At 36.1% G+C, this 10,817-nt stretch overlaps 1 protein-coding gene across 19 annotated transcripts in view; it reads left to right on the forward strand.

Moving 5' to 3' along the window:
- DAB1 (DAB adaptor protein 1) overlaps positions 1–8,277 on the forward strand; it is a 1,275,060-nt gene extending 1,266,783 nt beyond the window's left edge. For all 19 annotated transcript variants that reach the window (XM_054534040.2, XM_054534037.2, XM_054534022.2 and 16 more), the window contains one exon: positions 617–8,277. Coding sequence is in view for 1 of the 19 variants with exons in the window: in XM_054534081.1 (XP_054390056.1) it covers positions 617–661 (45 nt within the window). In the remaining 18 variants the exon portion in view is untranslated. The remainder of the gene's footprint in view (positions 1–616) is intronic.
- Positions 8,278–10,817: the final 2,540 nt, after the last annotated feature.

The following is a 10,817-nucleotide window of genomic DNA, read 5'->3' on the forward strand; positions in this document are numbered from 1 at the left end:
ACAAGTCCAGAAGTTTGTAATTAAGAGCCAAAGACACACTTGCTGTTTTTCTTGCTCAACAGTGCACCCAGGCATCACTATTTGTAGAAGAGCAATTTGAAATAGAATTTCAGGGTTCTCAAGTGGACATTTATGAAACTGTGTTGGAAAAATGTCCAATTGACTCATGGTAATTGTTAGCAATTTCTGAAGACGTATTGCTACCAAGCATGGTGCTAGATACTTTATTTGTATAATCTCTAATTCCCTCAAGAACCCCATAGGATAAACAGTATTATTCCCATTTTGTGGTTGGAGAAACCAAGACTCAGGATAAGTATCTTGTCCACATGACACAGGTTTTCTAACTCTCCCTACTATACCATGCTACTTCCTCAACAGGGCAATCAGTTCCAACTTGAAAACGAAAGACAGAACTGAGTGCATAGTTATTTTGGATGATAAAAATGTTGCCAAAATGATATGCACACTGATCAAATACTCCAAAAATAACCTAAGGTCATCCATCATAAACTGTCACTTTTCTGTTTTAATCCTAAACCCCTTTTCCCAAAGCTGTCTCAGAAAATCCATGCAAGTGGAAAGGGCAGGCCTCACTTTGTTCCTTTATCCACAGGAGCCGGAGCCTCTCTACGCGCAGATCAACAGACCTAAGAAATAGCATCGATGCGAGCTCGTGGTGGGTGCTCAAGACTGGCATGGACATCAGCATCACGACAGGCTCTCTTGTATTCTTTCACCTCATCCCACAAGAAATTCATGATTGCCCAATGGAACTCGCTCAGAAGAGGGAACTAAGCGTTTTTGGCAACCAATGGCAGATATCTATGGCAGCACACAAAAAAAGTATAGAAAGATCCACCCAACATTAAATCACAAAGCAAGCAAATGATTACCCAACAAATATTTGAGCCCTCGTAGCTGGGTTTAAGATGACCCAGTGTGCAAAATTACTAATTCCCTTTTTATTTCTCTACCTGTTGACCACTGTTGAGACACCAAATTTGGAGTGACAGGCATCAGAGGATTACAACAGGGTTGGAACTGACTTCTTTAAGCAAAAGCAAAGGGTCTTCTGTGACCACAGTATCATCATCCATTTGCCTTTTCACATAGGATGATGTGTTTTTTGTCACTCCATGGGGCCTGGTCTGCCATTTTCCCCCCTTTCCTTTCTTTGTCACATTTGAAAATTAATAGGTGTACAAATTTTTGTATTGCTTTTGACTGTTTTTAGATATGGGTGAAGAAATCTAACTGGGGAGAAAAAAAAGCCTCAATGAAATGAATTAACTTGAAATTACAAGACAAATAAGTGGTTGATTATTCATTATGATCAAGAATGTTGCCAAAACAATTCTTTAGCTATTCTGCATCCTGGTGAAGAAAGACAGCTTTCAGTTTGAACCTTCATTCTGTGAGTAGGAAAAGACATCAGATCCCATTGATGAGAAAGATGAAAAATGCATCTGATTTCTTAAGAAGCTCTAAACTCTAAGTACAATAAAATGATATTTTTTATTTTTCCGATATCTTGCTGCTGTGATGCTATGCAGACAAGTGTCTTCTCCACGTGCCATTTTCAAAGAAAAGTCGTTTTGCCAAATAATTCTGGTACAATTCTGGTAATGTGGTTTTGGATCTTAAAAACCAACTTTCTAATGGAACAATGGTGGCATAAATATTCAGAATAACAAACTGATTCCGTGGTCCAAATGGTTCATCTCTATCTCTTTTTGTACATCAGAAAATTCAAATGGGATTTTTATTTTATAACTTGAAAAAAAAACCTTACCATTAAACTCTTTAAATATTTAAGGGAAATGGCTTTAAGGAGTTCTAATGAAAAAAAATTGTCTTTTTTTTGTAAATATAAATGTTAATGAAAATGCTTTTTAATAATGCCATTACACTGTAGAGAAGGTAGCAGATTGAGTGCAAGGTGTGACAAACTTGATGGATGGGGCTCACTTTCCAGATGTTATTCTGGAGCATATGGTAGGAAGCTGGAGTGCAGGGACAGCTGGCAGGAGCAGTTGGCCAATCAGCAGCTAGTGAACGGGAAGGGAGCACGTGACTCCATCATCTAGCCTTTCCACGAGAGTCCCCACCCTACGTGCGACACAAGAAAAAGACAATTCACATTCTGAAGAATTCAGATTCGGAAACTCTCCCACCTCCCCACTCCCACCTACCCCCAATATAAATCACTGGACTGTTTGTACGTGAAACAGAAGAGGCTAAGCTTCCTTTTTTTACACTTATGAGACAAAAAGTGCAGTGTTTGGTTCGTATGTTTAGCACATGATTTTCATAAAGAATCTATATATTTTTGCCCTACAGAGAATTGTTATACAGGTCAAGTGTGTTTTCCGGATGTTCCTATGCAGTTACAGTATGTTGACAGTGTTTTAACACTAAGAAGAAAACTTTAAAGATTCATGTGATTAATTGGATTTGGGGATAATTATTATTATTTGGTTTTAAGATTTGAAAAGTAGAATCTCCATTGATATGATTGATTTGAATAGGCCTGTATTTGGTTCTTCATATCAATAGAAACTAAAATGATTTGAGAGATTCATTTGAAAAATGATTGTATACTTGTTCACAAAGAGAAAAGTGATACATGAAGGTAATGGTTATCATTTAAAGCCCACATTTTACACTATCAAGTCACAGGAGTCTAATTTTTTTTTCAGTTAGGTAAACTGACCAAATGTCTATTCAAGAATATATGTCAATGTCATCCTAATGTAGAAGGTCCGAAGAACCAGAAAAGTGAGAAGGGCCGTTTACCTCCCTCTGTAGTTATCACCTGTTGGTCCACAGAGTTTCTCGAGAAATGAGCAAACATTTTATGATTAGGTAACCCTTTCACATGAAGGGGAAGATTGGAAAGGTGGAATGACCGTAAGAGTTGGCTTGAGACCAGTTTGTTTTCTGGGGATTTGATAAGATAGGCAGTTCCCATGGGAAATTGCTTAAATTGCTTTGTTGCCTATGATTTGATTCTAAACAAGTGGTGCTATCTTCTCCCTCAGTATGGCTGTCTTGAGTTTGTCTTGCAGTATCACACCATTATACCAATTCTTTGGGTTGCTTCTGACACATTCAAAGTGAACTCTGGCTGATGTTGCTGTTTCAGGTATACCATCTGGAGTTAATTTCCTAGCAGACGGTGAAAGTCAGGAGAATTGTCCTCCTTCATTGAACATGATTGAAAATATAACTGGCTCTGAACTTCAAGAAGATGCCCAAGTGATGCATTAAAGTGAGGGAAATAAAGTCAAGATTTTTCAACTGCCATCCATATTCTCATTGGCAGAATTCTGAGTTTTTTTTCCAAGCACTGTTTGGTGAGCCTGGAACAACCATATCCTGTCCCAGGAATACAGTGAAATTTCCAAGCAAGAGCTGAGGTGCCAATACCAAAAGACCATGGGGAGTCTGCACAGTTCTGGTTAGATCAATAGAAAATCCATGTGTACAACTGTTAATTCCTCATCCTCCACTAGCACTAAATTTGTCACTTTAAATTTTGAAACCAGGGAAACACCACCTGTCATTCTGTCCCCATTCTCCATAGCTCTTCAATCTTTACATGCCGCAAGACTTTTTTGATAGCTCTTACTCATCCCAGTGTCTCCTGAAACCCCATCATGTAATGTACTGGGCACCTTCTTTTAAACAAATGTTTACTCTGTGGGTTTGGTTCATTTCAATTTCTGCGTTCTGACACATATTTTTTTAATAAAGATGAGAAAGAGAAAATGACTGTTGCAGTACATTTCTAGACCTACTTTAACTTTACCTCAGATGACAGTTTGTTAACATATATGGACACATTATTTTTAACTTTATGTACAATGCATTCAACAGAACAGCAAAATTTTTAGAAATTTTCCATTAATTTCTGTAACACACCATGTAAAACTGTTACAAATAAACATGTTTGAGAACAACACCTTAGCCTGGCTTTATTCTACAAGTTTCCACTGGATATTCAGGCTTGGATCGGAAGAGGAAATTGCTTTACCTAAGATTCCATCTGACCAAGTGACAGCCTCTGTTTTCCTGGCCCTGGGCTAAAAACAGCAAGCTTCATTGGGGAGTAAGGTCAATTTGTCAACCCTCAGTTGAATTCAAGTGCTTGCTATGCTTGGAAAAGCAGCCACAGACAGAAAGGAGGATATTGTCAGAAAAAAAGCAAACCCTGGGTAGATGTGGTATTTGGACCATATTTAGCATGAGACTTTCAAAACTGGGAAAGACTCTGGGACTAGCCCTGTGGATTGTGTCTTCCCCTAAAACAAAACAAAAAAACCTATTAAACTATTGATTGGAAAACCGAGATTAATCTAGACTGTCGAAGAGTTCCCCATCGTTCATTTTAAGGTCATCTGCTTTAAGGGACTCAGGAAGGAAGCATTTATCTTTCTTTACATTCCCCTCAAACTCCACACCAAAATAAAAAGGCCTGAAGCTGGATTGTATGTATTGAAGAACAGAAAAAAATGAATATATGTGGGTGTTGTGTACATATGTATGTATGCGTGTGTGTGTGTGTGTGTGAGTGTGTGATTTTTATTTCCTTTTGTAACTAAATCAAATAATCAGCCAGATTACAATTAGGTCATTGAGATGCAGAAAACCACCACTGTTTAAGAATGGTTTTGTTAATGATTGCATAAACACAAGCCCTCAATCTGGCCTTGTTACAAAGAAGGTATTAAACAGATGTTATTGCTAACTTTGAGAAAATGAGAAAATGGGCTTAGATTCTAGCAAAGTACATTTGGAGCAGATAGAAGAAACAATTTCCACACAGTCAGAAATGCTAAATCCTGGACTGAATTGTTAGAAAATGTTGCAGAAGTTTTTGTTTTCATTTTTGTTTTGTTTTGGTTGAAACAGGGTTTCACTCTGTTGCCCAGGCTGGAGTGCAGTGGTGTGATCTTTGTTCATTGCAACCTCTGCCTCTTAGGCCCAAGCACTCCTCTCGCCTCAGCCCTCCAAGTAGCTGGGACTACAGACACGCACCACAATGCCTGGCTAATTTTTGTATTTTTTTGTAGAGATGGGGTTTCACTGTGCTGCCCAAGCTGGTCTCAGATTCCTGAGATCAAGTGATCCACAGGCCTCAGCCTTCCAAAGTGCTAGAATTACAAGCGAGAGCCACCGCAGCAAGCCAGAAGTTTTTCTTAATAAAAACAGTGACTTGCACATGTTGAACAGCTAGTATGTGCCAGGCAGGTGCTAGCTGCTCTATGTCCATTGCCTCAGCTAACTTTCTAAACAACCTGGAAGGGGTAGATATTATCCCAATTTATAGATAAAGAAACTGAGATTCAGGTAAATTAAGTAACTTCCCCAGCCAGCAAATGGCAGAGTTGAGATTTGAATATTGGGTCTCTTTACTCATACTTGAGTCTAATTTTAAAATAATTGGATATTCACTGTTTGAAATAGTTCTACCTAGGTTTTTTGAAAAACATTGACCTTCTGTGTCTCTTCTCAGACTGCTAGTGGATCTTTGGTAATAAGTTAAATTTCTAAGTTCCTCCCATTCAAAGTAAAAATTAAATTCCATTAGATGTTACTGTCTTACACTGCTAAATACATAGTTCCATCTTTAACTGGCACCTTTCAAAGCTTGTGTGTCTGAGTGATAAAGAATAAACTGTTTCACCCAACTCGTTGAAGTTTAGCTGAAACCAAGTACTGGGGATTTACTTTGCCAACCTAAATGAATCTTAAAGAAGTGACAAATTAAAAGGTGTCCTATTTAACTGCTAGGTGGGTGCCAAAATAAATCAGGCAGACATATCTGCTTTCATTTTGTGCTTGAGAGTAAGCCCTTGTTGTTTTGACAGTAAATGTTTTTTGTTTTATTCAGAATGACAGTCAGAAAAACGCCTAGAATAAAAACAAATTTCATTGAAATCAACCTTCAAAGCTTTGAAAGCTTTTAAAAGAAGTTTAAATTCAAGGGTAATGTGAGCAATGGTGCCTGGAAGATTAAAAAGAGAGAGAAAGTAAACAGATGTGAATGGCTTTCCAGCCATTTAGTGACCAGTCTGGGTATGTATGTGAAAACGGGAATAATCACTGCCACTGTTGTGCTCCTGCTTTGACTGTACCACTCATTTTCTAGCTACCGTTTCCAAATCTTTACACGAACCCCAAGAGGAAAAGAATATGCTCTCCATGTCACAGGTTTGGAAACAGAAACTCAGATGTGTTCCACAACAGCTATCAATTAACAGAGCCAAAGATCTCACCCAGAGGCTGTCACAGTTCCCGGGGTTGGATTCCGGGCCTCTTTCCTCTATTCCATGGTGCTTCTTTCTGACAGGTTTTCTGCGATGTCAAATTGCTCGTATACCCTCTATAAAATACTTTGAGCCCTTCTGTATTCATTTCCCTGTTGTGTCTATTATATTAGAAAAATCACACCATGCGTTACCCTGACCAATTCAGTACAGAAATGGATTCTTACATAAAATGACTGTAGTTATTTAAAACAAAGGAAAAATCCAGTTTTATTCTCAAGAACAGTAATAGCTCTAACTCAATCCAATGAATATTTAATTTCATAACAAAACCCTTTCATTCACTTCATCTTCCAAGGTACAGAGATCTGAAGAGGGAGCCTTTTTGAACAGGTTTTCTTTTTACTCTTTGCTGAAGAATATTAATGACTGCCAAGTGGAAAAATGTCTAAATATTCTTGCGAGATGGCAGCCTCGGGTGACTTGGGTCTTTAATCTTCCGAAAAACCTCTTGCCACTTCTATCACTCAGGGGGGTCACAGCTTGGAGCGGGGAGCAAGCAGGAATGGTTGGAGATGGAAAAAGCAGGTCTTAAAGCTGGCATACTGTCAACAGTAAAATGCCACATGCCCTTCATACTGTACATTTAGCAACACTAACTTACCTCACCTTTGGGGTGAAATGGTGGGAGAGGTGAACGCTGAAGTCTATCTTATTTCAGATTATAGGTCAAAGTCATTCACGTGTAGCTCAGGGCCATGAGATCAAAAATCTTGCAACTTAGTTACTAAAGAAAAGCTGTTTCCTTTTTACCTGTCTTGTGCCCTTTCAGACCTTCATAGAAGGAACAAGAAAGGCGGTCAACCATCACACAGCCCACGTTTATCCTTTTAGGATAAAGCAACATAGTGTAGACTAAAAATAAAGAAACCCTAACTCAGTGATTAGCCCCACTTTCATCAGAAGAAAGACAAATGATGCCAAAGTCAAGGAGGCAGATAATCGTTTTCTTTCTTCCTGGTGGGCGCTAAACTTAAGCAAAACCTGAGAAGCAGTGTATGTAACCAAATCTTCACCCTGGGCTTATTGTTCGTTGCTTTTCTCATTTAAGTGGAGCACACTATCTTCACTGGTGAATTGATATAGAATAGTTTCCAGATAGTGGACCCTGATTTCAGAAAGTCTTTGACTTGCCAGTTGTTTCACCTCAGACAAGTCACTTAAACTGTCTAAAATTTCATCTACTCACCTAAACTTGCAGGCTATTGTAAGAAATAAATTTGATAATTTCATGCCTGGAACATAGTAAACGCTAAATGCACGTTACCTGTTGTTAATATCAAAGAAACTCTAATCACTATTATGGATTTTTGTATTTAATTCTTTCACTTTCACCTTGCCCATCTATTATCCCAGCTCAGTAACTCTATGAGGTGTGAAGAAGGGCAGTAAGTGACATTATCTCTATTTTATTGTCAAAGAACGGCAAAGAAGTATACACAAATAGCATCCAAATTTTCTTCCCTGGCAAAGTTTAAAGGAAAAATGCATTATGGACTTATTCATATAACAAAGAGTTATTAACGATGTGCTATGTGCCAGGTCTTCTGATAAGCATGGGAGATTTAAGATTTTTTTTTAAATGCATGCATGACTGTCCCTGCTTCAAGAAGCTCAGATTCTAGAGGGGAAAATAGGTTAATAGACAAGTAAACTATAGTAGAATTAATGCTGGAATAAAGGATGTGCTAATACTATGTGAGTGGTGGGAGAGTGCTATATAGAAGTGTTGATGGTTAAATTGGGTGTTAAGAAGTAAGTAGGAGTTTACCACGAGGTGATGGTAGTGCAGGGAAGAGCATTAGCAGAACTAGCAGGCCAGTGCACATGATATGCCTGGAGTGGCTGTAAAGGAAGGCAGAAAATAATGCTCATTTAACTGTCGAACAACAGAAAAAAAAATTCTCGATTCATATATCAAATCTAGAATAACAAAACATCAAAAAAATACAAATTATAGCCTAATCTTCTCAATGGATAATCAGAAGTTCCTATATTTTAAACACAGCTGTAAACCATGACTAAATAAAGTTGACTTTCAGAATGTAATTAATAGCTCAAGAGAGACTGTCTCATCTTAATGGATGCCAAAAAGGCATCTGATAAAATTCATTATCCTTTTCAAGAAAAAAACTGGAAACTAGAATTCTAGTAATATTCCCTTCACATGGTAAAGAACATCTCCCTCAAACCAATAGCCAATATGAAACTTAGCAGTGAAAATTGAGGGTAGCCCAGTTAAAATCAGATGGCGATCAAGGCGGCAGCTATTACCTCTATCATTTAACATTGCTCTGAAATTTGAGGCAATGCAATGCACTAATGCAAGAAAAAGAAATTAAGTGTTTAAAATGAGAACATTATCAGTGTTTACAGATAATATTTTCTAACAGGAAATATCTCTTAGAAGGGATAAGAACAAATAAGAGAATTACCTAAGGTTGCTACTTTAAAAATAAATATATAAAAATCAATATTTTTTATATTGCCATAAGTAACCTTATAGAAAACCTACTGGAAACTTACACAGATTCCATTAATGATAGTAACAAAAGGAGAATACCCAAGAATAAATTTAATACTGAAGATTTAACAGCTAGATGAAAAAAAAAAACCAACAAGCAAAGCTACAAAGGCTTGTTGAAGGGCATAAAGTAATAGAACATATTGAAAGAGAAGGTCCAACTCTCTCTAATTAATTTACAACTTACGGCAACAACTATCTCAATGTTATAATATATCTTCAATCATGTATTCATATTCAATCATATTCTAAGTCATATCTGAAAGAGATAAGAATGTGAGATTATTTGAGGAAAAAAATTCAATGTCATGATCATAAACTTATACTATCAGATCAGATCTCAAAAATAAACCCAAAATAATTTAAAGTGTTTGCTTTCACAAATTATTCTGTGATTTACTCTATTTACCTAGTCATGGTTTACAGAATATAAAGTACAGAAATAAACTCAAGAAATTAATTTATGATTGAATATATTCTAATTAGCAGGGATAAAAAAGACTATTCAATAAATGGAACTAGGATAACAAAAACTACTAGAAAATGTTAGATTTTTAACTCATACCATGTGGGTAATTAAATTCCATATAAGTTAAATATATGTAAACATGAAAGTGTATGGGAAAATATTAATGAATATTCATATGGGGTAGAAAAGGTCCTTATAAGTATACCACCAAAGGCAGAAAATAAATATTTATAAAAATATGGATAGATTTACCAAAAATTGATATGAAAAAATGAAATTAAAAGGCCATGGGAAATTGGGAAAATATTTACAGCATACATTATAAACAAAGCTTTATTGTTCTAAATGTACAGAAAGCTCCTAATAGCTTTATAAAAAAAGTTTATAGCAAAATTAGTAAAGAACATGAGCAAACAATTCCTGAAGAAGAAAGTTCCATAAATAATAGCTAGAGACATAAAGCAGCTAAATGTTTCATCAATAGGAAGGATATTAACTAAATTACCATACTATGCAGCATTTTTCAAAAAGTGAAAGGAGTCTAAATATGCTTATATGGAACAATATTGAGACATTTAAGAATAGTGTGTGTGGTGAGTTCCCATTTTTGTTAATAATATAAAAAGTATGAAAAAGTATGCATGTAGGTGTTTATGTTTACATAGAAAATTTTCATTACTCTACTCAGGAAAGTGCTTATTTATTTAATAAGCATCCAATGAGTGCCTGTTGTGTGCGAGGCATCGTTCTACACGCTGGGAAAACAAAGCCCTTGCCCTCATGCAGTCGTGTTAAGCACATGCTAACTAGAGAGTTCAGCTCCAGAGATGGGGTGTAGGAGCCTGGGGTGGGAGAAAACAAACTTACCATCTATACCTCAGTATGCTTTTTGAAATGTTATGTTACTACCTACTTTCTGTTTCCAATATTTTTAATTAGCCCAAAAGCATTTTAATGTACAAATTTTTATAATAAAAAATTCAAGTTAAAACAAGATAACTTTTGCCTATCAGATGACCAATAATTTTAAAAGTGATTATCTGTGTTGGTGAGGATATGAGGAAAAAGGCACTCAAACAACTTCGAGTGTTTGATTCAAAGATTTTTAAGTCACATACTTTTAAAAGGACATAATATTCAACATGACAATTCCATGTATAAGACTGGAATTTAAAACATGGGAATTTCCATGGTAGTGAATAAATACGTATTAAGATGTTCTTCACTTTTTATGTATATAATAGAGAAAAACTAGAAATCTAAATTTCAAATAATATAAAACTAGCTAAATATTATATTTGTAGAATAGGATGCTATGACTATATAATCACTCATATACTCCTTGAAGACAGAGACCATGTCTCTTATATTTATTTTCCACATCAGTCAGTGTAATTTTATGAATGTTTATGAATGCAGCCATTACAATGTTATAAAACCTATATTTTACCCCATTGTTTTTCAGACTGTTTTTTTAGTAATCATTCAA

This window comes from Pongo abelii, chromosome 1, assembly GCF_028885655.2.
Source record: "Pongo abelii isolate AG06213 chromosome 1, NHGRI_mPonAbe1-v2.0_pri, whole genome shotgun sequence".
Classification (NCBI taxonomy): domain Eukaryota; kingdom Metazoa; phylum Chordata; class Mammalia; order Primates; family Hominidae; genus Pongo; species Pongo abelii.